Genomic DNA, 27,858 nt, shown 5'->3' with positions numbered 1-27,858 from the left:
AAACATTAGTTAAAGTAGGTGATCAAATAAATAGTACAAAAAATGCTAATGAAACTGTACTTTTCTAAGTAAAACTGTAACAGCGTGGTTCTGAGCAGGTTCATCATTATCCAAATATTGGAATGCATAATGTATGAGTTTATCGTATAAAGGGGTGACTATGTCTTCTCCAAAATGACGCGAAACTAATGATTCAGAGAATGCTCTAATGAAGTTGGCGATGATTTGAGCTCTTTCCCATTTATCTTCAATTTCGGGTGCAACGTCTACTACCAATGTCCTTGAATTTTCAACCGCAAATGATCCTTCATTTTTCACTATGCTTTCGAGTTGCTTTGAGTTTGCCAGATAGCAAGGGAAATCAAAACCGTCTAATTTTTCTTCTTTGATCAATCCCTGAAGAACATCAATTGCAAATTATGAAATGGCCGGAAATAATATTGGTGTTATACTCCCTCTGTCAGTCCGTCCCTTTATTTTTGCCCCATTGCAATTTTTGGAGTCAAACTTTAAAATCTTTGACCATAATTTACCGTTAATTTATAAAAAATAATATATATAGTCATGAGTTATCGGGTTAGATTCGTCTCTTTGTATATTTTTATTAATATTATGTTTTTATAATTTTTACATATATGTAAATAAAGATATAGACGTTTTAAGATATGTCTTGGAGACCGCACATGGTCAAATGGGGTAAAAAAAATAGAAACAAAGGGAGTACATGTTAGTAGTTCCAAGGTTAAGTTGGAGACCGCACATAGTCAAATGGGGCAAAAAAAATAGGAACAGAAGGGAGTACATGTTAGTAGTTCCAAGGGTTAAGTTTAAAAAGTTAAAATAAAAATACTTTATATTACCGTATTAATGATTTTGTGATTCATTCATACTCTTGCGATGTTGTTATATGTATAATTTTTAAATTTAAGATTATATATATATATATATATATATATATATATATATATATAATTTTTAAAAATTTATCAAACCTTTTTTTTTTCCCTTAAACTAAACTTTAATTACGAAAACTTATTAGACTTTAAATAAATAAAAATGAGGTGAACAACCCTAAATAGAAAATCGAAAAAGGTAAATGATAGGAACAGAGAGAGTGTGTGACCTCAGAAACAAGACGAGTCAGGGTCTCAGTGAGAAATTTGAACTCGAATGGCATCCAAGTCGATGAATTCGCAACACTTGGTCGACCTCGAAGTGTTAAGAGCATATAGCCATTACATACCACTTCTTTGGAGCGACACTTGAGAAATTGGTTGAAGTCTTGTTCAAATTGTTCCCAATAAGCTTTAGCAACTAATTTGGGACTTGTTACGTTTGCAACGCCTCGGTACTCCGCCTCTGCACTTGATTTAGACAAAGTATGCTGACGCTTTGCTGACCAAGAAATGAGGTTGTCCCCGAGAAAGCAGCAATAACCCGATGTGGAACGACGGGTGTCAGGACAACCTCCCCAGTCAGCGTCAGTATAAGTAATCAAGCGAGTAGGAGCAGAAGGATATAGATGTAAACCGTGATCAATAGTACCTTGAATATAACGCATAATGCGTTTTAACGCATCAGAATGCGGCTCCCTGGGATCGTGCATAAACAAACACACCTGTTGTACCGCATACGCAATATCTGGACGAGTGAAAGTGAGATACTGAAGTGCACCTGCAAGGCTGCGATACAGAGTAGGATCCCGGAATGGAGAACCCGAAGTAGCACTAAGTTTGGACTTAGTGTCGACAGGAGTGGTGGCAGGTTTACAAGAACTCATACCTGCACGCTCTAAGATTTCCTGTGCATATTTCTGTTGAGACAATAACATATAAGAGGGTGTGCGAGTAACTGCAATCCCCAAAAAGTAACTCAATGGCCCTAGGTCCGACATAGGAAATTCTGTCTGTAAGCTGGAGATAATTCCTGTGCGCAACCTGTCAGAAGAGGTGACCAGAATAATATCATCAACATAAAGCAGTAAATATGCGAGGTCGTTCCCATGCCGAAAAGTGAAAAGAGAAGAGTCACTTTTAGCAATGACGAACCCTAACTTGATCAAAAAATTCGCGAAACGCTGATACCAAGCCCGGGGGGCTTGTTTAAGACCATATAGAGCTTTGCGAAGACAACAGACGTAGTCAGGTTTATTTCGATCATAGAAACCCGGAGGTTGATGCATATAAACTGTTTCCTGTAAGTCACCATGCAGAAAAGAATTTTTAACATCCAACTGATGTATGGACCATTTTTTAGCCATAGCTAAACTGAGTACTGTGCGAATAGTAGCCGGCTTAACAACCGGGCTAAATGTCTCATCACAATCAACACCAATTTCCTGCGACCTGCCATCACAAACAAGACGAGCTTTGTGCCTTTCAAGGTCACCATTAGACTTGTATTTATGCTTAAAAAGCCACATACAATTTACAACATTCACCCCCATAGGCCTAGGTACCAAATCCCAAGTTCCCGTTTTAATCAAAGCACTGTATTCTTCTAACATCGCGGCATTCCAATTATGGTCTTGGAGAGCGTGTTTGTGATTTTTTGGTAAAGGGGATTTACGCTCAATGGACAAGTGGGGATATTTTGGATTTGGTTTAATAATGCCATGACGGGATCTCGTCTGCATTTGTGGGGATGTCAGTATGTTGGGTCTAATGAGAATAGAGGATTGGCGGGCTGGAGGAGTGGAGGGAGTTGGGCTAGGAGCAGCAATTGGCGAACTGGGCCCTGGGAGAAACGAGCCCAGACGCGGGGAGGGGGGAGATCCAGCGCCCGTTGGCTGGGTCACTGGCCCTGGGCTGACGCGGTCTGCTGGGCCCGCTTGGTTTCCAGCGGACAAGGGGGAGTGAGGCCCAGCAGCCGTAAGGGGAGGATTAAGAGTTTGGGCTGGTTTTGGTGGACTGGGCTGCAACAAAAAATGTGTTAGAAGCGGTGAGCTATCATCAGAACCCAAAAAATCATAATCCTTTAAAATGAAATTATCAATGTCTTTAAACGGGAAAGTAGACTCATCGAAGGTTACGTGTCTTGAAATGATAACTTTTCGGGTTACAAGGTCTAGACATTTGTAGCCACGATGGTTGGAGGGGTACCCTAAAAAGACACAAGGGGTTGACTTAGGAGCAAGTTTATGTGGAGCAGTTGCCGAAAGATTAGGAAAGCATAGACATCCAAAAACCCGTAAATGATCATATGAAGGGTTTCTACAATACAAGGCTTGGGCCGGGGTCATATGTTTGAGAGATTTAGATGGCAAAATATTTAAGAGATAAGTAGCCGTCTCTAAAGTGTGTGACCAATACGGCGGGGGTAAGGAAGCATGAAATAATATAGTGCGGTTGACATTATTAATGGTTCTAATCATATCATTCGTTCGGCTTTCCCATTTTGGGATGAAGTGTGTGGACAAGAAAACCTGAAAACCATTCCATTATCAAGGCAAAATTTTTTGAACGGATCATTATCAAATTCACGACCATGGTCACTTTGAAAACATTTGACAGGGCGTTCAAATTGAGTTTGCACAAATTGACGAAAGTGTAAAAAACTTTGGAAGGCTTGAGATTTATAGGCAAGGGGAATAGCCCAAACATAATGAGTGAAATCATCAAGAAGAACAAGATAATATTTATGACCATTAATGCTCCTAACCGGAGATGTCCACAAATCAGCATGAATAATGTCAAAAGCAGCTATTGTATTATTATTTGAATCATAAAACGGAAGTCTAACATGCTTTCCTAATTGACAAGAAGTGCAAAAAGAGGGGTCGTGCTCCTTAGTACAAGAAATAAATTTATTGCTCCTAAGAAATTGTAAAGAGGAAGGCCCGGGATGTCCTAAACGATCATGTCACGGGGTGACAGCAGTGAGAGAAGTGGCTAGACAGGTGCTCGGAGTTGGATTAGTGACAAGATAGAGGTCCCCGACACTATTTCATCTCGTTATTACCCTCCCCATACGAAGATCCTTCACAGAAAAACCATTAGGGTCAAATTCAATAGACACCAAATTATCAGAAGTAAATTTATGAACCAAAATTAAATTTTTGATAATTTGTGGTGCAAGAAGAACATTGTTAAGTTTAAGGTTTTTTTTTGCAAGGGAGGTATGACCATAACCAATAATTGGAATACGATGTCCATTTCCTACTAAAATGTGATTTTTAGTGCTTAAATTAAAAAGGGGAAGAAGAGTACCAGGATTGTTTGTCATATGAGATGTTGCACCCGAGTCCATGTACCATCCACTTTCCGGAGTTGAAAGACCCATTGACGAATATGCACTGCCAAGATCAGTTGGGGTCATTGGTGGGCCGTATGAAGCCGGGCCCATTGAGTAAGCTTGCGGAGGAGGCCTTGTGAGAACAGGCCTAGGCTGATATGGGCCGGACGTGGGAAAGGGTGCTGGAGGCACAACCCAAGACTGCTGCTGCCAGGCTTGTTGCTGATTGGGCCACTGCTGCTGTTGTTGGGCCCATGGAGGCTGCCCAATAGAGGTGGGCTGAGTTTGCCATTGTTGTTGAGTGTTCTGCTGCTGTTGCGTGTTGGGAGATGCACCCCGACTTGCACCTCCGCGACCTCGGCCTTTGCCACGCCCCCTCCCGCCGCCACCGCGACCTTTTCTGGTGGTAGTGGCTCCTTTGCCGGCGGCCGGTTGAGATAGTTGCTGCGGTGAGGAGTCCGATTGCTGTCCCGTTTGTTGTTGAGCAACGAACGAGGCTGGGGGAGGTGAAGAGTCATAGTTGCGCCGAGTTTCCTCCAAAAGAAGACGTGAACGAGCTGTGTTGAACGAGGGCAACGGGTCGGTCTGAGCTATCATGGTAGCCACCGTATCAAAATCCGTCTTGTTCAATCCCGCAACCAATCGAAGTACCAATTTTTGATCGGAAACCGGTTGGTCGACATTAGCTAATTGATCAGCGATGCTCTTCAATTGTTGACAGAAAGCAGTAACATTGGCAAAATTATCAAGATGAAGAGTATTGAATTGATTTTCAAGGTACACTGCCCGAGTACTCTTGTTATCTTGAAAAATATCCTTTATGCGGTCCCAAATCTGTTGAGCGGTTGATTTCCCAGCCAGCACTGTGGTAAGAATATCAAGAGAGATTGTTCCGTAAATCCATTGCTTGACCATGGCGTCTAAGCGAACCCAAAGAGTATCGGAGATATCAGTGGGCTTCGGTATTTTGGGATCGATATGGTCGAGTACGTTATATGCACACGCATGGTTCTCAAACAATTCCACCCAACTGGAATACTGAACATTGGTGTAGTCTAGAGTAATTGGGATAGCATTTTTTATATTGTTGACCGTAAGGGCCGGGTGATATTCATTCACTGGTGGCGGTGGAGGAGTATGTTCGCCATCTTTAGTCATAGCGTGAGGCTAGATGAATTAGGCAGTGAACGAAGAAGAAGAGGCAGTGTAGTGTAGCGGAAGCAAGAAAGCAAAAAAGGAAAAAATAAGGATCAAAACCTAAAGCTGTGATACCATGTTAGATTTCGGGAAAACTCCTCAATCTGGAGTGTGTACCATTGATAACTTTAAATAATGTTACAAGCTTATCCTAATCACGTTAGGAATATAATAAGATAATTATACAAAAGCTAGTAAGATAAATATACAACTATATACAAATATATCCGACAAATATTATCTAAAGATAATATCTATCCAGATATATAAATGTTCCCCTTGTTTATTGACATACCTTGCTCATCATAAAGTCCCGGAGGTACCTGTATAATTCATAACACAAAGTCATCAAAAATCGAAATGCATGCTTAATTACCAAAAATCAGTAAAAAAAATGAAAATTATTACAATGTAATTAATAATAATAGTAATTTGGTAAAGCGTTAATGATTTTAAATTAACCTTAAAATTATTATAACCAAACACCAAATAAATTTAGATACTTTTAATTCCTAACGCTACAGCAAAAGTTTTATGATTGCTAATTGAGGAGGTTGTCCCAGTTATCATGTTGATAAACAATTAAAATACTTTGTATGTTATTTATCAAGTGGATAATTTGTAAACATGTTTATGTATAGTCTGCCAATTGATAAACATATTATGTACTTTCTCCTAATAGAATATGCGAGTACCCCTTTTAAATTGTACTTTGTACTTCATATTTGTAGAAATATGAGAGTGAGGGATAGCTCAAGTGGTTAGAGCTTTCCTCCCGATTCTAGGAGGTCTTGGGATCGATTTTTCACCCCCACCCTTGTGGCTCTCTAAACACCAAAAAAAAATATTTGTAGAAATATGACTTAGCTTATTAAATTAAACTAACAAATTCACATTATTGTATCCAATCAAATGTCACATACTTGTATAAATACTACTTTCGTTTTTTTTTTAGTTGCAACTTTGGGGTATTATTTGTAATATATAAAATATTCTAAAGTTGCAAATAATAAAAATTGGAGGTTGTATATGATCGTTCTTGCATATATATGTAGGGTTACGAACCTTGGATAACCAGTAAAGGGCGTAGTTTGTATGAACCAAATGCAAAGTATTATCTGGAAAAAGTATGTCATAATAAGAACCAGGCACACCCATCAAGAAGCAAGAAGGCACACCATTATCTTTTCTTTTTGATGCCTCAAAATTGAGCAAATCTCCAAACAATAGGTTAAAATCATTTGAAGGAAGGTCATTCATGAACATTTGAAGTTTAGGCACTTGATCGACATCATTATCAAGCTTCAATTCCTTGCACTTGTTTTGCATAACTTCTATCACCAAAGATACTAGAGCCAATGGAACTGGACCCACTCCACATCCTAAATCAGCTACAACAAGGACTTTAGATATGCCTTTTTTCTCCGAGATTAGAGAGTGAATTACGCTCTCTATTTTGTCTTGGTTCATTAACCACACATCCTTCTGTTACAATTATTGAATACAATTAACATTATTAATTGGTTACGGAGTATTAATTAGTGGAGCGAACAAGAGAAAAGAAAAAAAAAACTACTTATAATGTGAAACCATGAATCAAAGCATAAACTTGATTTCAATTAAATCGATCAAATATGTTGATTTTAATTTTAGAGAATATGAAATCAAAAAAAATACTACTCCGTATATTATAAAGTATTAAATTGAGATGTACTTAAGATAAAGAACCTTAATTAATGACCCAATCATTAGATGTGAAGTAAGGTGAATATTGAAATTAAGTGAAGTGGAAAATATTAAACAAACTAATAATTTCGGCTCAAAAGAAAATATTTTAAATTAAAACCAAACTAATAAGTTCAGCTCAAAAGAAATTATTATGATCCAAATAACTCAATTTTCTATAATATTCTCTAACACTAAATGAATAATCTTAAATAATTTATGAGGCTTATGACCAGATTAACGGTTTATTTTTTATCCCAATTTTCTCACCTTAAATTGTTGAAGACTTTTATTTTTTTAACAATAAAATCATTGTTAAAATCATATCAAAATTAAATGATTAAATATGGAGTACGCAGTACAATTTTTTATACTACGTATATACTACCAAATTAGATTATAAAGATATATACTCCGTATTTAGATATCACAAGTAAGGCCCTGTTTGATTCACCTTAATTTTGTTGAACTGAAATTATTTTTATTGAACTGAACTTATTTTTACTGAACTGAACTTAATTTTACTGAACTGAAATTATTTTTACTGAACTGAAATTATTTTTACTGATTTTCTTTTATAATTCTTCTTTAAGAAAACTGAATTTTACTGAACTGAACTTATTTTTACTGAACTGAAATTATTTTTACTAAACTGAACTTATTTTTACTGAACTGAAATTATTTTTACTTAATATTATTTTTTTAAGGTAAAGAGAACAGGGCCTAAATTGAAAATACAAAACTCAAACAACAAGTTACCTGCACAAAAGAATTTTGAGCATAACCAAGCTCTCCATCACCTTTATTCATATGCAAAAATTCCTTCATCCTAAAACACTTAATTTTAATTTCTTTATTTTCTTCTTATATCTCTCTTTAATTTCAAATGATTCAATGCCTTTCCCAAATTCATTTCCAATTTCTTCCTCTCTTATAATTAGAAAAAAGTACGTTTTACATTAGAGTACGTGAACAAATTGATCGACTTTTCAAATATGAATATGATGAACATAATTAAAAGTCAAAAACTTCCTACTCAACTTTACGTACAGTAAATAGAAATCACCGACCTTATCTCTTCTCGTACTTGTATGACTTGTATCTAAATCATTGGCTCTCTATCTATCTATTTTTCTCATGTTTCCTTTTTTGGTTTTCTTTTTCCACCAAATTATTATTGCATGCAGTATTATGGAGTAATGTGCTGTGAATATCAGCTTAATGCTGCTGATATATAGGAGATTTTAATTTGTTCAATAATAAACTATTAACTTCGGTATATATTTTTTTTTGTACGATTATATTTTTGAATCTCCTACAGTCACTTACTTTTTACGAAGGGTAATATTAAAGTCAAAAATGGTTTACCGATCAAATTGTAACACTTAATTAAACAGAGTAGAAGTTCTGAGCTTATTAACAAAGAGAGAATAACATAGTAATTAACAAGAAGCAAGATTACAAGAAATACAACAAAGAAGTGGTGTTGTGGTAATAAGCAATGCTATCCTACTATTAACAACGCTTAATTTTTCTAAGCAAAACTGTAACAGCGTGGTTCTGAGCAGGCTCATCATTATCCAAATATTGGAATGCATAATATATGAGTTTATCATATAAAGGGGTGACTATATCTTCTCCAAAATGACGTGAAACTAATGATTCAGAAAATGCTCTAATGAAGTTCGAGATGATTTGAGCTCTTTCCCATTTGTCTTCAATTTCAGGTGCTACATCAAGTACTATTGTCCTTGAAATTTCAACTTCAAATGACCCTTCCTTTTTCACTATGCTTTCAAGATCTTCTGTGTTTGCAAAATAGCAAGGGAAATCGAAACTATCGAGCTTTTCTTCATTAATCAATCCCTGAAAAAACATTTAATGTAAGCTATCAATTGTAACCCTAACATAGCAAATTGAATTTTAAGAGAAATTTTGTTTAGGACTTTAGGTTTGTAGAATTGTAGTAGTTCGATCTAAGGTTAAGTTCGTAGTTGAAGATCTTATAGTTATCAACGCATTAAAATGCATTAAAATACTAAGGAAATCTTGCAAAAAAACCTCCTTATAAAAGCATTTTTTTTTTTTAAAAAAAAAAGTCCTTATAATTTATTTATTTATTTTTTGCAAAATCATACCTTAATCATTTTTTTTGGTTGCGGAATCATACCTTTATGTCAGAAAATCGAGATCAGATTGACCCTTTTTTCCGGCGTTGACTACCCTAATTTACCCACGAAACCACCTCCCCTCCCCGGCCCCACGTACAAAACCACCCTTTCACGACGTTGACCACCCTAAATCCACCATTTTCACGACGTTGACCACCCTAAACCCTCCTCTATATATAGCCCTAGCCACCTCTCCCCTCCACTATAGGTGTCAGTATTCCTAGCCACGCCCTCCCCCCCCCCACCCACAAAAAAATACCCTAAATTTACACTTGAACTACCCTAAACCCAAATTTCGCGGGGTGATGAAAATGAGCTAGGGGGTTCGATTTCGTTGGTGGGGATGAGAAGGGGAGGCAGTTTCATAGGTAGAGCTAAGGAGGGGTTGATTTCGTGAATGGGATTGGGGAGGGGGTTGTTTCGTGGATGGGGTTGGAGTAGTCAACGTCGGAAAATGGGTCAAGCTAAGGTATGACTTCACAAAAAAAAATGATTAAGGTATGACTTCACAGAAGAAAAAAAAAACACTTTTATAAGGTGATTTTTTGCAAAATTTCCAAATACTAATTGATGTATGATTTTTTCATAAAATTCTAAAGTAATAAAAGTATTATTTAAGAAAAAATATTAAATACTTATATTTAACCTTAAAGTGTGACATACTGACATTATTAAAAACAAAATAGAAAAATGATGGTAGCAGATAGAGTGGAAGACCTCGGAAACAAGGCAAGTAAGAGCCTTAATAAAGATTTTGAACTCAAATGTTGTCCAAGTGAAAGAATCTGAAGAACATGGTCGACCTCGAAGGGTCAAGAGCATAGACCCTTTGGTTACCACTTCTTTCGAGCGGCATTTGAGGAAATGAATGAAGTCTTGTTCAAATTGATCCATATAAGCTATAGCAACTGGTCTAGAACTTGTTTCAGATATATAAATGTTCCTTTTGTTTATTGACATGCCCTGCTCATCATAAAGTCCTGGTGGTGGCTGTAAAATTCATAGCACAAAGTTATGAAAATGCTTGTTAATTACCAAAATTCATAATAGTTAATAAGTTAAAAAAAAATTTAGTTATTTTTCCATCAAAGAAATAAAAAGAAATTTTGATGGATATTTATTGATGAGATGGTTTATGATATTAGAAGACGGTGTTAGTTAAACCCTGCTTAAAAAATATGTAAAATTTTCATGTGAAATACACACAACTCATAATTAATTGATATATATGTTAAAATAAATAAATAAATAAATAATAAATAAGTAAATGATAGGCTTATCACAACTTAGGTACTTCATCTGTTTTTTAGTATTTTCAACACTTCTCTTTCCATGCTTATCAATGTATAATTTCAATGTTAATATCTTAAATTACTAATATGTAAAAGTTATAAACTATTTGATATTATTTAGGATAAATTGAGACGGATCTAACAACATACCACATGAGTGTAATTTTACTTAAATATAGATCATCAAAGTAAAGTTAGTCAAAGTGAAAAAAATAAATAGTGTAAAAGTAAAACTATTACAAGTATAAAAAATAAAATAAAATAAATAGAGAAAGTATAATCTAAGAAAAGAAATTAATCAAACAAAGTAATTAGATAACCAACCTTAGATAACCAGTGGAGAGTGTAATTTGCATGAACAAAATGCAAAGTATTGTAAGGAAAAAGTATGTCATAATAGGAACCGGGCACACCCATCAAGATGCACAAGGGCACACCATCATCTTTTCGTTTTAATACCTCCAAATTGAGCAAATCTTTGAACAATAAGTTGAAATCATTTGAAGGAAGGTCATTCATGTACATTTGAAGCTTAGGCGCTTGATGAAAAGTTTCATTATTATTGAGCTTCAAATCCTTGCACTTCCTTTGCACAACTTCCACGACCAATGATACTAGAGTCAATGGAGCTGGGCCTACGCCACATCCTAAATCCGCTACATTAAGACCTTTAGATAACCCATTTTGCTCTGAAATTAGAGATTGAATTGTGCTCTCTAATATATCTTGGTTCATTGACATCGCTTCCCTCTGTTGCAATAATTGAATATCATCGATTATCATTTGAATAATATTGAATCGAAACAATTCAAGTATATGATTTTAAACGAATTGAACAAGCAATTATATAAGAGCTTCAGCCATGCCCCGTGTTATTCGTTATTATATGCTCTTTATTTAACACTCTTAATGATTATTAGATTATGTTTCGAAGTAGATTCATGTAATATTACATAGATTAGTGGATGTGAGTCTTTGATAATCAAGCGTGAGATTGTGTATTTAAACCTTACAAGTTTTATCAGCCATGTTCAAATTTTATTCATATACAAATAAGAAAATTATTATAAAAAAAAATATAAGAAAATTTGAAAAAAAAAACTTTTAAATCCTTGAGAATATATATATATATATATATATATATATATATATATATATATATATATATATATATATATATATATATATATATATATATATATATACAATATGAAATCATTCGAATCCAAAACCTCTAAGAATTAAGATAAAATCGATATGATCTTTAGCAAGTGAGTCAAGCTTTAATTGATAACAAACTACAAACCAAAATAATTGGCCTAATATTATTCCATGGATTTAAATATGAATCAAAATTAAATAATGATGTACGTACGAGTACCAAGTATATATAATACATATGTACTTGAATAATACATAAGAAAAAACATAAAAATACGAATTTGTCTTGATATCTAATTTGAATCAACATCATCACTAATCTCTTTTTGGTTCAATGTACTAGCTAATAACTCTTTTTTTTTTTCTAAATAGTTTCAATAGAAATTTACTGATGTTTATGCTTAAATTTAATTTGTTCATTAAAAACAAACAACAATATGAAATTATAAACAACGTAACAACAAGATTGTATAACGAATTATGGGTACCATATAAAAATGTGCTAGCTTACTAAACGACCTAAAGTCCTAAACTTTTATTTCAAGTTAAACAATAATCAAATTAAGATTAGTAAACATTCATTAATTGGAGATAAATCAAGATTAAATTGTAATGAGTTACCTGAACAGAAGAATTTTGAGCATAACTGAGCTCCCCATCACCTTTAGTCATGTGGAAAAACTCCTCCATTCTCATTTCTTTTTAATTTCTTTCGTTTAATTAAGTGCTCTTTTTTTTTTTCCCTTAAATCTCTCTTTAAATTAATGTATAACAGTATAAATATTGGCCAAAACCCTCTTCTAGTCTTCTATAAATAGAAGTTGACAGCCATTGTACTTGTAAAAAAAAAAAAAAAAAACAACCATTTTAAACGACCTATTCACAACGCGTTGTCTTACCTTTATTGTTAGAAAAATTATTGATTTTTTATTTGTTTGTATTGACAGCGTTGCAAATTAAAGGACACCAAATGAGGATCTTAATTGTCGGCTATTTTTGGTTCTTTGTATATATTCCAGATTTCCAGCTCATGGAAACTCATGTGGTTTACACTATTTTTATTTTTTTAATAAGATAATGAAAAGGACTCTGGTTAGACTTAATCCTTAATAATATTTAATTTAGTCAATATATAGAAAAATAAACATATACAGAATACATTATACTTTAAAGAGTAAATAAAGCTAACAAGTAACATACGAAGTGTATAAAAAAAAAAAATAAAACAAGCAAAATTTCCTAGGATAAATTATTTTCAATGTATGTACAGGAGTACATATATTTTCTCTATATAACAGAAATTGTTATTTTGTTGAGCATGGGAATTAGAGTCTCCTATGAGAAATTCTACTTACTTAATTAGGTAGTTGTATACTTTTATGTGGGTGGGCCTAATGAGAGTAATGACCTATTTTAACAACTTTCTTTTGTAACAAATACTGTAACTTCGTAAAAAATAGGACTTTTTATGATTTTGCTGACCAAATAATAATAACACGTTATTTAATTCAAACCAAACAAGCACGCTAAATAAGCGGAGAATATTAATTAGTATTTGTAGGAAAAGTGTTATTTTATATTTTGGCAGCTGGACGTAGATATTGTACCACGTGACATATTCGATTTTCAAATTCTTGAAAGCTCACCAATGAAGACTTAAACTTGTACATACATTCGATCAATTTAGAAGGCCGCCGTACCAAACTAGAATCATACAAAGGATCGATGAGGATGTACATGATCCAAATAATGTACTACGTATTGAGTATTGACTATATTGTTCCTGCAAGGATCCGATGACCCGACTCCGAAATCCAAAGCTCGAGTATATAACCCGCTTTGCTCCTATCGGTCAGACGAGAACCTACACACAAAGCGGAGATTAGCTAACCCCGGGGTAAATTTGGGGATAACCATTCCGATGACAAAGTCAGAAAGTGTTTAAAGAAGATAAGAAGAGGAGAGAGAATATAGAGAGAGAAAGAGAGAGAGAGAGAGTGATAAATGCTACCTTAATTATGCTACCTTAATTATGAGGTAAAGCTCGATTATTTATAGCTTGATTAAGTGACAGCTGGCTGCACGGTATGCGAAGTAGTTTTCGCCAAGTGTCAAGTTGCAGACAACACGTGTCAGTCGCCGACAAGCCGATATGTATACTTATTCCATAACTGCCGGTATGAACAAGAACAGCTAATGAACCGAATCAGACTAAGATACCGGCCTACCATATAATATCGTTCTAATATAAATATCTCCCCAGACATATATGTACCGTACATTTTTTGTTTTCCGCCTACCATATAATTTGAAATATACTACATGTGCTTGTTGATTTTCTTCATTTAGTAATAAACTAATAATGTTATTAATTATTATGTATGAAATCAGAAAAATTATTATTTAATCATTAGTTTTATAGATCAATGTGAAACAGATTCTTAACGATCAATTGTTTTGTATTCTTAAGATCCAGTCAAAATAGATAGAAGTTTAATTATTACCATCCATGTCCTAATCTCCTAATGTCTTACTCCGTCTTATTGTATAGACTTGCTTACATATATTATTACTTCATTCGTTATCCTATACTTTCTACGTTCTTTTTTACCTGACCTGTTTCTTTTATCATGTTTGTCAATGTAAAACTTTAATGATTAATAACTTTAATTATCCATAAGTAAAAATTATAAAGGTTATGTATTATGATAATATTTATAAAGATGAATTAAAAAAGATCCAACATGAATATATTTTTCTTTTATATATTATTCAAAAAGATGGTCAAAGGATCGGAGTGGTGATGAATAGTGTAAAAGTCAAAGCGAGTCAAGTAAAAAAGAACGGAGGAAGGGCCTATACTCATACGATTATTTTCAGTTCAGTTTAGCTCTAATAAGTTCAGTTTGGTTCAGTTCAATTCAGCTTCTAATTTCCTTCTCTTATAAAATATTCATTTCAGTTCAGTTCAATTCAGTTCAGTTCAGTTCAATTCAGCTCTAATAAGTTCAGTTTGGTCCAGTTCAGCTCCTAATTTCCTTCTCTTATAAAATATTCATTTAAGTTTAGTTCAGTTCAGCTCTAATAAGTTCAGTTCAGTTCAGCTCAGCTCATTTCAGTCAATGAGAACAGACCCTTCACTAATCTACAGTAGTATTCTACATTTATACCAGAAATAAAAGCAAAGTTACAGTCCTGAATTCCTAATTGTTGTATGTTAGTTTGAGGTTAAAGGGAATTCTTATTGCTAAATTGGTCCAACTAATAGGTCTTATCACAGTACGATCATGCTTAGTTCACCTTAGTTTCACTTATATTATATTCATGTTATTGAATATATTCTGATAAACTTTATTTTTCATTGTTAATGTTAACTCCATAAATGAATTTGGAATCAATGGATTAATTTTAGTAAAGAGTATATAAAATTAAACAGAATAATAAATCTAATAAACTATGAGCACATGCCAACAAAAATTAACTAGGCCTAACGCCCTAACATACATCACTGCTATAGTATTGTATATTTGTATGGCCCAATTCAAGTTTGTTATGCTCATGTTTTGCTCAATAATCATCGTTAATTCATTACTGACAATTGATAGATTGAAAGTAGTTCTTAATTTATTAAGACTACAGCAAATTGATGCAGTATTTACGGACGTTGAGGTGTATTATTGTTTAGCCAAATCAAGGAAATAAGGTTATAATCAAAGAAGCTTTGCTAAAGCATTAATATAGCAATACATAGGCAGTTTGCAGATTTTGTGAAGCCCATACGATCAAGGATTGAGGGGAGAGATGAGGAAAATAAAAGGACTCGTATGAAGAGAAGAGGGTAGAGCAAAATCATACGCAAATAAGAGTAGTATTCTATCGCTCCTTTTTGGTGGTTATGCTTTTCTCCGACAAAAACATTCCAAACATGACCATCAAATAGGAACGGAGAGAGTAAGAACATTAAATCAGTCACTTAACGATCCAGTCATTTGTCTCAGTAGTAAAAACTAACAAGGGATGCGAATTCACCATTACTGTGGCTTCACAATACTACAATAGAGTTCGTGTATTAACGTATGGTGATTGCAATGAACATAATCAAGTGATTTATATACATGATCAAGTGTACTGTTTGGATTACAATGATAGTGAGCTCATTACACAGAGCCAATTAGGTTGATTAGAGACATTAAGTTGATGCTACAGCTTCCATAAAGCTAATTACAACCACCCTATCCAATATTAAGAGGAGAAAAATAATGTTAGCTATGTCAGCCAACTAAATTAGAATGCTTTACAGAGGCTGTTAGAAGAATACTGCAGTTGGACTGAGCTGCTTTCGGAGAAGCACAGCCTACTTCTTTTCGGTTCTGAAATCCTAACTTGTGAGATTGCTACTACAAGTACATCCATTAGACCACAGTCATCTTGCTTGTCAGTATCACAAGCCACGAGATGCCTGGTTGTTACAGCCGGATCTAAATTCTCATTTGATGGGCAAGAGCTAGGCAGGAGTTTGTGAGATTCAGGCAACGAGGTTCTATCTGATTGGTGGGAAGGAGTCACTGATACATTTCTTGAATTAGGCTTGATGGAAAGCGATTTTAATGTCCTCTCCGTATAGAACATTATAAATGGATGCCCTGAAAAATACAAATCAAGGAAAACATATACTTGTATTAGAGTACTCTTCCATCCGAAATTATATAAACTATTGTTACTCGTATTAGCTTATTTGTCAAAAAAAAAAAAAAACCCTTATCATACTTCCTATGATAGTTTCTCCCACCCACAATTAGATTAACAAGAACTTTGTTTGTTGAAAAGAGCTTATACATAAGTAATATAAAAAATAAAAAATAAAAAAACACTTACCAAGAACTTCATCTGCTGAAATCCTTTCTGAAACATCCCTCTTAAGCATTTTCTCCACTAAATCTCGTGCAAGTTTGGAAACTGACAGCCATTCACCAGAGTGGAAATCTAATTTATTATTCTTGATTGCCTCAAAAACCGTTTCTATTGACTTCCCTTGGAATAGAAGAGAGCCTGTCAAAAAGGCATGAAGGAGAATACCAGCACTCCAGATATCCACTTTCTCCCGGTAAGCTCCGGAGAGTACTTCAGGTGCAACATAGGCCGGACTTCCAGCTACTCCAGTCAAGCTCTGACCTGTTCACATACACAAAATGAATATAAGCCAAAATTTCAAGAGACTAAAGTACGCATAGCATCCACAACACCTAAAGAATAAAGAAACCATCACACAGAACCAGAACACTGCAGCTTAAAAGATAGTGACTGTTAATATTAATCTAAAATATGATCTGGATTACCCTTAAGAAAATATCTAATACGTAGTATAAAATAACTAGAAAAATCATGTAATCAAAGTATCTAGAAAAATCGTATATATATCTAGTATCAAATGTATCAAGAAATCAACTAAGGGAAAATCTAGTATATATTAATATCGGACTATCTAAATTAATCAAGAAACATTGTAAAAATTATTGTAAGTTGGTAATGCATGACACCCGACATAAGTACATGATCTAATATGAAGCAATGTAATGAATACAGGATAATCAAGTTCCACTCAAGTAATTTACCATCAACGCCATTTTGTAACATTTCCTCTCCAGATATAAAATAGCCCACTACTACTTCCGCACAACTATTTTCCAGCAGTGATAATTATGTGCCATTCACCCAAAAATATCATACACATATACTCCATGTCTCATGAAAAAAAAAAAAAAAAAAACACATAACAAAATGAACAGATATTGCATGCAGTGTGCATTTGCAGATGAAACACAAGTTTTAAAAACCCAGCAAGCATAAAGCAAATAACAATTGGCAAGTCAGTTATTTTGGACACTGCACAATGGACGAATCAAACGAATGACAAGTCCACAGGCAATACATTTTGCAGCAAACATCTGATAAGAGTCTAAGAGAGAGTTAGGGAAGCAAAAATCCATCTACAGATACTGAACTCCCAAATTGGATACTTTAATGACAATCTACAGCCAGCATTGTTATGATTGCATTGCTCCATGCTACTAATTTCAATAGGCATAATCGTTTAAAAAGTCGTGCAAGTATTGTTCACAAAAGCACATTACGCAGGGTGCAGGCAACATGAGTTATTACTTGCCAAGCACATACTTCAAATCGTACACAAGCTTACAACAGCTAACCCTTTTCAATATTCAAGATCGCATATTTCAAATCGCACACCTTATTTTTCCTGTAACATTCAAATTCAATAGCAGAAAACAACGGGAAAGCACCAGAATGTATCATCCAGATAACAAATTAACAACTAACATACATGATTAATGATATTGAACAGCAAAAAATTCCAAGTTTTAAGAGATTTACCAGTAGCAACTCTGACAGCCAAGCCAAAATCAGCAAGTTTCATCTTCCCTGAACTTGTAAGCAATATATTCTCCGGCTTTATATCTCTATGCACAACTCCCATCTCATGACAGTACTTGATCACAAGCATCAATTCCTTCAATATATGTGCAGCTCGTTGTTCCGAGCACCTATTCTCCTTCATCTCATCAACCAACCTCCCACCAGAACACAACTCCATCACAAGATGAAAACAATCAGAATCCTCATACACTGCATTCAACATCACAACCCCAGGATGCCCTGATAAATGCTGCATTATCTCGACTTCCCTATGCACCGTCTCTTCGCCTTTCTTCAAGGTTTTACAGGCATATTCACGCCCACTGGCCTTACACCTACACAACCAAACCGACCCGAATTTCCCCTGCCCTATAGTCTTGATCATAGCATAATCATCCTCAAGTTTATTCTTCCTACTACCAATTTGTGTAGCAACATCAATACACCCAATCTTCCTCTTCAAACCCCTACTGGGTTCGACATACGACAACCCAATCGAAGGGGGCACAGTCGAAACCCCAACAATTCTATTCCTAACACATGATGATCCATCAAAAACATTATTACTACCCACATCTTCTTTACACTTCTTCTTCAACCTAGAACAATCTTCAAGCGATAAATGTGCCCTAATAATCGACCCTCTATCTTCATTATTCAATTGCAACGGATTAATTGGGGTCTTAATTAGGTTTTCACAATCATCATCATCAATTCCACTTCCTTTTCTTTTCTTCTTATTCATCATAATTGTTCGAATTCTAACAACAACAACATTGCCATAAAAATTCAAACTTATATATCTAGAATCGAATTAAGAATAAATCAATCAATCAACCCTAATTTCGGCAAAAACCCAATAATGTAAATCGATTTCTAGGGCAAGAAAAGCACAAACCTGCGGATCAATGCGGTGGAAATCAGAAATTGAGGGTTTGTAGAAACGGAAGATTGAAGAAATAGGAACGAAGAAAAAGGGGAGATATTTGGTGAGAGATTACGTGAAGATGCGGGGATCAGACAACAGAGTAAAGTTGCGCGAGGTTAGATTTGGGAATAATTTTTTGGTATGGAAAGTGAAATTTAACCAAAAAAGTTACCAAGAATAAGGATATATACTTGTACGAAGTACGAGCATATACAACTGTATACTTCGTATAAAATAAAATAAAAATAAAAATAATACCCAAGAGTATGGCAATGTTTCAGACAATCAGAAATCAAGTTGAATTGAATGCCCTATGATTCATATCCTATATACAAAGTGAAAGAGGGTTTTGGACGATAAATTTCACTTTCTTAAAATACCCTCTTAATTTTATCTTTTTATTTTTTAAAAGCTACAATTCTGTAAATAATAATAATAATAATAAAAAAAACCTTCCACTTTAAAAGAAAAAACAAAGAATCGAGTCTGATATATCCACACACGAATTTTAGCTTGTAACCTTAATTCACATTATTTTTGCTTTTGATCTAAACCTTATTATTCTAAAACGAATTGTCTGATTTGATCAAATTTTAGCGTTATATATAGGTTAATCTTTGAGAGTGTATTTCTACTATAGTATAAGCCGAGGAGAAAAGGGGAGTGAAACAATTTATGTTAATCTTCGAGGAGTGTATTTTTACTATAGTATAAGCCAAGGAGAAATGAAGTGAAAAAATTATTTTATGTGGCTAGTCACACCGTGTGGTCATTCATTATGGGGTTACTTCGTTAGTGTTATATCCTTAAAGGGTTACTCGGTCACTATTGCAGGGGTTATTTTGTTAGTATTGCAGAGCCAACAAAAGGTTACTCGATTAGTATAAGTGCTACTCGATTAGTGTTATAAGGGAAACTTTATTTTCTTACAAGCGGCCACGTGGTGTGGCCAATTGCACACAAAACGCGCTGAATAAAGAAATAAAATTTGTTGAATAATAATTTGAGTTTTCTAAAATAAGTGAAAATAAGATTAAGTATTAATTATACATTATACAAATTATTATCTAATTTTTTATACTTTAGTTTGATCTAATATATTAATTTGAATTAAATTTGATCGGATGTTTACACTAATATATAAGAATAAACATAAACTAATTGGATCTTGTTATATTCGTCTCGTTGTATACTTTTCAAATTTGTAATTTTCATTTAAAAAAAATGTAATGCGTAATTTCAAATAAGCAATGATAAGTAAACGAGAATTAAAAGTTTTAACATGGTATTATCTACGTATTTCTGGTCTGGTCTGATCTGATCAGATTTTATCTTGACAACAAATGTATCAAGTATTTGAAATAAGTTGAGAGAAGAAGTCTTTAATGTATCTTTTCACAAATTATATATGACTTTACTTTAAAAATATATATTTATTCTTTATTTTTTTTATTTTTTATTTTAAAAAAAACAGAATTAATAATGAGTTGGAAGGTCAAGAGAAATACCGACGAATGTCGAATACATGAAGTTATTATGTATCTAATAATAATATCGACTTCACACAACGGTGTCTCCTTCTAAATCTCAATTAATTGATCAATATTAGGGGAAGTATTTCGTCATATGTTTGGAGTAATATATAACCAAGGAGTATACTCATTTATTTTATAATAATCGCATTTAATTGGCACATGTGTCTAAATTTGACCATTAATATATATATTCATAAAGACTAATCTTAACTAATGGATCGATATTAAGGTAACAAATATATTCCGTATATAACATGGGGCCTTGTTCACTTCACCTTAAGATAATAATATTCAGTAAACAATTTAGTCCAATTTCAATTTAGCAAAAAAAAAAAAAAAAGGTTTTGTAAAAATAAGTTCAGTTTAGTAAAAAAAATAAATTCACTTCATAAAAAAAATACAACAAATAATCAATAAATGTTTTTTTTTTTTTTGAATAGCATAATCAATAAATGTTTAAAATTAATAAAAATAATTTCAATTCAATAAAATTAATTTCACTATAGCATAATTAATTTCAAATTCGTAAAAAAATTTCAATAAAATTAATTTCATTTTTGTAAAAATTAGATGGAGTGAAAACTGATAGATTTTTTTGGTGTTCAACTCGGTTCAATCTTAAGGCTAATCCGGATTCGATGATCAGTTTTGAATGATTAGGTTCTAATCCCCCCAATGGTATGAAATGATAGATAGCCATGGTATGAAATGATTTTATTTTTGTGGTTTCCCATTTTCTTTTTGGTTTGGCTGAGCAAGATTCTGAACTTCCTTACGCTACTCTCCCCTCCCTTCTCCTCAGCGGCCAAGAGACAACGGCCGGGGTTCGCCGGAAGACGACAAAACTCCGGCGAGCGGCAGCGGCAGCGACTAGATTATACCCCCTTTCCCCGTATGTTTATTTTCTTCCGAAAACTCAATTTCAATCAAATTTATATTATGTTAGGGTTTCATTCTTCTAATATAACATCTAAATTCAAACATCTTTGTCTATCTTAGAGCAATTAATCTCATTTTACATTGTAAATCATCCCTTATTTGTTGAAGAAATGCATGAATTCATAAATTTGACTGTGTTGTTTGCAGAGAAATAATGGTGGATTGTGTTGGATGCTTAAACCCTACTAAAACCCTTTTCAAAGAAACAAACTTTTCACCTCTTTCTTCCCCAAATCACAGTTTCCATTGCAATTACGGTCAAAATGGATTCAAATTGAGGAGCAAATTCAAAGGAATTTATGCTTCTTCAACCATGTCAACCCCAAATCATCCTCGACCCGATTCGTCAATTGATGTTTTGAATCAGGGTAATGCCAATTTAGAGGTTTTGCAAGCTATTGAAGGGTCTCTCACCAATTGTCTTTCTGAGACCAACCTTCATCTCACTGTTCCTGGCCTTAAGTCTAAAACCCGGGGCAAGGTATAAAACTCTTCAATTCCTTTTTTCTCTGCTGCTTATATTAAGTTAATTTAAACTGTTTCTGTTGGAATAATAAAATTTTAATCTTTGTCAATTTTTGTTTTGGTTAATTGATTTTGTAAATACTAGAGATAATAAGTTCACAATTTTTGCTGCTACCTAGAGATTTTATAATTTTTGTGGAAAATAATGGCCATTCCTATTTTATTTCAAACACAAAAGTGATCAATTAATATATGGTCTCAATGTTTGGTGAAAAGACCTACATATGTGGTCCTCAGTCTTTGATTTTTGGGTGCTCAAGAAGTGGGTGTATTTTTGTTTGGAAAAATTTGAACTTCTAATCAATGTATTCATCGGATTGTGGAGGTGAATAGTTAATGTCATATAGCTCTTGGATATGTTAAAAATGAGGAGCTTTTTGCTTTGGTGTAGCAGTTGCTGACAGAATAAGCTCTCTGTAGGTTCGAGACATATATGATGGTGGTGATTTTCTTGTTCTGGTTACTACAGACAGGCAAAGTGCTTTTGACAGAGTTTTAGCTTCAATTCCATTCAAAGGACAGGTATTTACAACTTTCATTTTTGGTTAATGAACAATGGGAGTTCGCAGGTGTAAAATGAGGTTAGTTTCCTTGTTCAGGTACTGAATGAGACGAGTTTATGGTGGTTTGATCAAACTCATCATATCACTCCGAATGCAGTAGTGTCAGTTCCTGATAAGAACGTCACAATAGCCAAAAAATGTACCATTTTCCCTGTTGAATTTGTTGGTAAGTTATACAATTGTGTTATATAATTTTTCTTAAGTCTTGGTATAAACTGCAAATGCTCATGCCTTATTGTGTGGATTCTCTGTGTTGTTTGATGCTTGTTTATAGTGAGAGGATTTGTTACTGGGAGTACCGATACATCATTGTGGACTGTCTACAAGAATGGTGTTCGAAATTACTGCGGGAATGCTCTGCCAGATGGTTAGCTTGCCAACCTGCTTAAGCACTTCAGTATAAATTAGTTAATTTCTTTCTCTAGAAACTTATGCTATCATGTGGTAGGCCTGGTAAAAAACCAGCGGCTGGAGAGAAACATACTTACACCAACAACTAAAGCTGCTGATCATGATGTTCCTGTTACTCCAGACGAGGTAATGCATCAGTCTCCAAATTATATTGATTTTATAGTTTACTTGGTCTTTTTTTGGTTTTTTCGTTGTACAGCTTGTACCTTGTTATCCTAATCCACAAGAGTATTGCTTGGATACATGGAGGCCTTTCATCCATGTTCTATGGCCCTTTACCTTCTTTGTGACCTTAATTTCTTCACCTTTTCCTCGCTTCATTCCTTTAATTTAGTGAGACATGAAATAACTATAACATTACATCTTTTTCTCATTGAAGCTTTTGTTGTTTGAGGTTAATATACAGTGAAATAGTATTTCTTGAATAGATTTCCTGTTTTGAATTCCAAACTTATGGTTTTATGGTAGTTTTGTTGCAAATTTGTTGATTTTGCAGATAATAGAACGTGGGCTAATGACAAAAGCTGATTTTGATGAAGTTAGTGAGAAAGCACTGAGTTTATTTGAGTATGGACAGGTCATTCTACATCTGACTTTTGCTTATAAATTGTCTATAGCTTTCTAGACACTTGCTAGTTTCACTTCACAACTTCAAAAATTCTAGCTCACTCAGAACTTCAACGGCATGCCTATTGCTTTGGGGCCAATTGACCAGATTGGTAAATAAAAAAGACCCTTAGCGACAATTTGGTAAAAAAACTTACTCCGGCGACAATTTGGTAAAAAAAACTAACCTTAAGCGACAATTTGGTAAATAAAATAATCTCAGGCGACAATTAACCCAAAAAATACAAAAATTTCCGATAAATTACTCACGAATGCTTAATATAGTTCGGTTTTCTTGTTATTTTACCAACCCTTTTTTACGGAAATAACAATTTGAAGAAAAAAAAACGTTAAGTATCAATTTTCACTCAAGTTTCATACCCCTTATTAACGAAATTTTTTTAAAAAGTGGTTGGAAATAAAAAGGGATGACATGTAAATTCAAAATTTTAAATGGAAAAAATAAATTTAAGAACACAAAAACAAATTAAAATAGGATTTTTAAAGAGTTTGTCGGAAAAAAATAGATTTTTTGGTCTAAATGTTGCCAGAGTTTATTATTTTTACCAAATTGTCGCATATTGTTAGCTTTTTTTACCAAACTGTCGCCGGAGTAAGTTTTTTTACCAAATTGTCGCTAGAGTTCTTTTTTATTTACCAATCTGGTCAATTGGCCATTGCTTTGGTTGTTTAGCTGGGTAGTGCAAATGATCTGATTTTTTAAATCTTCATTTTTTAAATTCCAGTGTGTGGCATGGGAACATGGTTTGATTTTGGTGGATACTAAGTATGAATTTGGGAAGACAGGTGATGGCACAATTGTTTTAGTTGATGAGGTTAGTAATCAGTCATTAAAGCTTCCAGCATTGTCCCCTTTGGTTTACTAGTAATCAGATTGCTGACCCAATTTCTATTCATCTGCCTATTCTTTGTAGGTGCATACGCCTGATTCTAGCAGATACTGGATTGCAAAATCCTACGAGGAACGTTTCCGTAATGGTCTTGAACCTGAAAATGTTGATAAGGTATGAACGACTGAAATTTGCAGCTGTCATTGTTCTTTTGGGTGTAGAAAGTGTTTATCCATCCATCATCCACTATATATACTGCTGGCCTGATTTTCTGGAGTACAAATGGTTTGTCAGGAGTTTTTGAGACTGTGGTTCAAAGATCATTGTAACCCATATGAAGATGAGGTGAGTCATTTGGGTGGGTCTAGTTAAGACTTATTTGTATGCTCAATTATGTTAAAAATTTGATATCCCTTGCTGATACAAATGTGTCCTTTACTCTTTAGGTTCTTCCGGATGCTCCCAAAGAACTTGTTTGTGAGCTAGCTTCGCGGTATGTCTTATATCTCTTTTAGCATCATATCAAGATAGATACACTCTTTTTTTTCCACTCTTTGGGGGCCTTGGGAGTTGTGTGTGTGTTTGTGTGTTGGGTGAGATCCTTATTCTTTTTTTCATTATGAATCTCTTTAAGGCTTTGTGTGATGATTGGTGTGAACAAATGATGTAGCTTAAGCCATCTTAAAGCCTTGCTAAGCTTAAAATGACATTTTTTGCATTTAAGTTGTCCTTTGGTTGGATGTAGGGAGTTTCCGTCATAGGCTGCCTTAGAGAGGGGCACTAATCTATATAAAAGGGAGTTTCCGTGATAAGCTGCCTTAGAGAGGGGGACTAATCTATATAAAAGGGAGTTTGCTTTTAAAGCGCCGCATAGAAAATCAAATTTTAGCAAATGAAAAAAAAAAGAAAAAAGAATTGCAGTTTCTTTTCGAATTAAATAATTCAAGTGCCACATTAGCAAAATTAACGAATGATATTTGAGAGTTTAAATCAATTACAAAAAATACTTTAAGATATTATCACATGATATTAGGAATTGTATCCGAATATCTGACAGAAGAAAAAAGAAATTTATAATTTATATTAAACTAATAAAATCATAAAATTTATCATATAAATACATAAAGTGTGATTATAATACAACCAAACCGTGTACCGCATGGGTTTGGATCTAATTTCATTATAAATCTGTTATGAGGTAGCTTGGGGAAGAACTTGAGAAATAATTAGTATAAAGAGCAGAGAAAGGATGCACATAATAATTATATGTGAAGGTAGTGAGAGCAATAACCAGAAAATTGAGTAGTTTATTTTGTTTTGTCTTAGCCTGTAGTTTTGGAGGCCTGGATTTTAGCTCTTGTATAATTCAATTGCATCACTAATGCAATCTGTTATCCTTTTTGCAAGTTTCTCTTCTTAATCTGATCAACCTACAACCATATCTGTTTTCCAGAATGTTATCACCAACCACCATCTTCTACCCTTAGCTTCCATCTCCAGACATCCAGTCTATGACATTTGCGTTTCCCATGGATTAGCGAATTCAGGGAGTTTTACTTTCTGGAAAATGTAGAAATTGTTGTAGTTGGTTGTAGAAAGCCCACCTGTCTGGGGGGGGGGGGGGGGGGGGGGAACTAGTCTTATGGGAGGTAGAACTTTTCAGAATATGCTGCTCACTTTGTTTTGTTTCTATACCTCAGGAAGTACTTTCTCCTGTGTATGCTAAACAAATGATCCCTAATACTAGTTTCTCCTTCTTTTCTTCTTCTTCTTCTACATTGGCTTTGGTTTTACTATTGGTTATAGTTTTCTTCATCTCTTTCATCGTAACGTTCGTTTGGCAGAATTGTGGGAACAGCAATTTCACCCTTTCATTCAGAGATGAGCATATAATTACTTGCTCTATCTTAGCAGATCTAACTTAGCCTTAATATATTCCTTCCATTCTATTATGGCTTTCCTGTTGGTTTCTGAGGATGGCTTAGCATGATATTGTCAATAGACTGAACGTTTAATACGAGTACACCAATATGAAAGACTGATTTCATTTTAAGAGCGGTAGGCTCTAGGTACATTTTCTTAGCTTTTGTTAGTTGTTCCAGCCCTTGAAATTCTCAGCTCTCTATTTCCTTGTTAATAGTAATTAAAGGATTTATTAGAGTTGAGGCTTGGAGTTTGTATATATATGTTACTTTTTCAAAGATGAGCCCTGGTTTAGTTCTTGACTCTAGTTCCAGCTGTGCTCTTTAGTTTATCAACATTAAATCACTTATGTTTTTTTATTTTACTGCAGATACATATTTTTATATGAGACAATAACAGGCTCAAAATTTGATATTCCAAAAACAGAGGTAATTCACTGTGTTGTATTCTTGTGTAGTTTCTTGCACCACTTAGGATTTGACAAAAAAATTGACATCTCTTACCTATGTGCAGATACCAATTCATGACAGAATCTCTCAAAATGTCTCATCGGCATTGGCATCTCTCAAGTGAACATCCTCATTTGGAACGCCAGACATCATTGCGTTGTGACTGAAAGTTACATCAGGAACGTTGAGTTTCTTAGAGGCTTGAAGTCGTTACCTTTACCTTTTTCTCACCTTCTGCTGGATAAGATAGAAGGTTTCCCAAAATAACAGTTGCTGGTTGCCGCACAAGGGGGATTTCAATTTTAATGTCTGCATCTCCAAAGTTTTGTATTACTGTATTCTGCTACTAATTAGTGGTCGAGCCAGATATTTCCCATTGGAGGCAATAGAATATCTAATTGTAATATTGACAACTGCAGGCAGAGTGAGCCATATAGGAGGAATAAGTTAGTTGCAAAGGCTCCAAATTGTATTTTAATTGACAGATCACATTGAACTAATGCTTACAGAAGCTAGTTGTAGAAAATTATTTTCATTAAAAGTTTCATTTGAAAGATATGTGATATTTAATTTTTCATACTCCTTTGAGTCAATTGTTGGTGGTTCTGATTTGACTCGTGCTCTGGACGAGTGCTTGCTTTTGTGCCTTTATACATTATGCGTCTCTTGGTTCTTTATTCTTTTTCATTGGAGTTGTCAGATGTGTGAACCAGTGAATGTTGGCTCAAAATACCATTCTGATTGTAATGATTAGTTTAACACATTTGCTGATCAATTTATTGGCATGTACTCCATACTAATTCTGACGAAGGTAGAAAATCACGAATTACTCTGTATAAATTACTAATTACTCTCTATAAATTATGTTCAAATTTGTGGCCGGTTTTATTGAGCTTCATAAGTAAGGTTAGTAAAAA

The 27,858-nt window shown here is 34.0% G+C and overlaps 4 protein-coding genes and 1 pseudogene across 6 annotated transcripts; 1 reads left to right on the top strand and 4 right to left on the bottom strand.

Moving 5' to 3' along the window:
• Positions 1–45: 45 nt before the first annotated feature.
• LOC145640572 (uncharacterized) lies at positions 46–5,391 on the bottom strand. The gene is made up of 4 exons (XM_081691823.1): positions 3,961–5,391; positions 2,459–3,424; positions 1,124–2,194; positions 46–396 (listed from the first exon to the last, which is right to left on the bottom strand). Exons 1-4 carry the CDS (start codon positions 5,389–5,391, stop codon positions 46–48), a joined length of 3,819 nt encoding a protein of 1,272 aa, XP_081547949.1.
• A 293-nt stretch (positions 5,392–5,684) lies between these two features.
• LOC145640571 (putative 7-methylxanthine methyltransferase PCS2 pseudogene) lies at positions 5,685–7,983 on the bottom strand (annotated as a pseudogene).
• A 664-nt stretch (positions 7,984–8,647) lies between these two features.
• LOC145638212 (putative caffeine synthase 5) lies at positions 8,648–12,635 on the bottom strand. Its single transcript, XM_081689180.1, has 4 exons — positions 12,401–12,635; positions 10,943–11,368; positions 10,044–10,316; positions 8,648–9,021 (listed from the first exon to the last, which is right to left on the bottom strand). Exons 1-4 carry the CDS (start codon positions 12,473–12,475, stop codon positions 8,671–8,673), a joined length of 1,125 nt encoding a protein of 374 aa, XP_081545306.1. The 5' UTR covers positions 12,476–12,635; the 3' UTR covers positions 8,648–8,670.
• A 3,199-nt stretch (positions 12,636–15,834) lies between these two features.
• On the bottom strand, positions 15,835–19,259 carry LOC145639283 (serine/threonine-protein kinase PEPKR2-like). 3 transcript variants are annotated; one of them, XM_081690479.1, is made up of 4 exons: positions 18,170–19,259; positions 16,856–16,951; positions 16,655–16,735; positions 15,835–16,422 (listed from the first exon to the last, which is right to left on the bottom strand). In XM_081690479.1, exons 1-4 carry the CDS (start codon positions 18,957–18,959, stop codon positions 16,064–16,066), a joined length of 1,326 nt encoding a protein of 441 aa, XP_081546605.1. In that variant the 5' UTR covers positions 18,960–19,259; the 3' UTR covers positions 15,835–16,063. The 3 variants fall into 3 exon arrangements, with proteins under 3 accessions (XP_081546605.1, XP_081546604.1, XP_081546606.1); XM_081690478.1 differs by having other exon boundaries at positions 15,837–16,422; positions 16,655–16,951; positions 18,170–18,972; positions 19,110–19,258; XM_081690480.1 differs by having other exon boundaries at positions 15,838–16,422; positions 16,655–16,951; positions 18,170–19,014; positions 19,110–19,237.
• Positions 19,260–21,412: 2,153 nt separating this feature from the next.
• On the top strand, positions 21,413–27,518 carry LOC145639284 (phosphoribosylaminoimidazole-succinocarboxamide synthase, chloroplastic-like). Its single transcript, XM_081690482.1, has 13 exons — positions 21,413–21,566; positions 21,761–22,094; positions 22,559–22,660; positions 22,738–22,867; positions 22,976–23,068; positions 23,150–23,238; positions 23,609–23,689; positions 24,465–24,554; positions 24,654–24,743; positions 24,864–24,914; positions 25,016–25,062; positions 26,863–26,920; positions 27,006–27,518. Exons 2-13 carry the CDS (start codon positions 21,768–21,770, stop codon positions 27,063–27,065), a joined length of 1,218 nt encoding a protein of 405 aa, XP_081546608.1. The 5' UTR covers positions 21,413–21,566; positions 21,761–21,767; the 3' UTR covers positions 27,066–27,518.
• The last annotated feature ends 340 nt before the right edge of the window (positions 27,519–27,858 follow it).

This window comes from Chenopodium album, chromosome 7 (genome assembly GCF_948465745.1).
Source record: "Chenopodium album chromosome 7, dcCheAlbu1.1, whole genome shotgun sequence".
In the NCBI taxonomy this organism is placed as follows: Eukaryota; Viridiplantae; Streptophyta; class Magnoliopsida; order Caryophyllales; family Amaranthaceae; genus Chenopodium; species Chenopodium album.
This window is presented reverse-complemented; position numbering and strand designations above follow the sequence as displayed.

Bases quoted from the DNA above. Each gene is read 5' to 3' on its own strand.
- LOC145639283 (XM_081690478.1), bottom strand. From the start codon at position 18,959: ATGATGAATAAGAAGAAAAGAAAAGGAAGTGGAATTGATGATGATGAT. The intron at 16,952-18,169 runs GTAAATCTCTTA...GTATGTGAACAG, and splicing joins GGCTGTCAGAGTTGCTACTG to GTCAGAGCTTGACTGGAGTA. The intron at 16,423-16,654 runs GTAAGTGTTTTT...TGTATTTTTCAG, and splicing joins TTCAGCAGATGAAGTTCTTG to GGCATCCATTTATAATGTTC.
- LOC145638212 (XM_081689180.1), bottom strand. From the start codon at position 12,475: ATGAGAATGGAGGAGTTTTTCCACATGACTAAAGGTGATGGGGAGCTC. The intron at 10,317-10,942 runs GTTGGTTATCTA...TGAATTTTACAG, and splicing joins CTCTCCACTGGTTATCTAAG to CCACCACCAGGACTTTATGA. The intron at 9,022-10,043 runs GTCTTCCACTCT...ATGTTTTTTCAG, and splicing joins TTACTTGCCTTGTTTCCGAG to GGATTGATTAATGAAGAAAA.
- LOC145640572 (XM_081691823.1), bottom strand. From the start codon at position 5,391: ATGACTAAAGATGGCGAACATACTCCTCCACCGCCACCAGTGAATGAA. The intron at 3,425-3,960 runs GTAATAACGAGA...AATGGTTTTCAG, and splicing joins AGGATCTTCGTATGGGGAGG to GTTTTCTTGTCCACACACTT. The intron at 397-1,123 runs GTCACACACTCT...GATGTTCTTCAG, and splicing joins TGACTCGTCTTGTTTCTGAG to GGATTGATCAAAGAAGAAAA.
- LOC145639284 (XM_081690482.1), top strand. From the start codon at position 21,768: ATGGTGGATTGTGTTGGATGCTTAAACCCTACTAAAACCCTTTTCAAA. The intron at 23,239-23,608 runs GTAATGCATCAG...TTGATTTTGCAG, and splicing joins TTCCTGTTACTCCAGACGAG to ATAATAGAACGTGGGCTAAT. The intron at 26,921-27,005 runs GTAATTCACTGT...ACCTATGTGCAG, and splicing joins TTGATATTCCAAAAACAGAG to ATACCAATTCATGACAGAAT.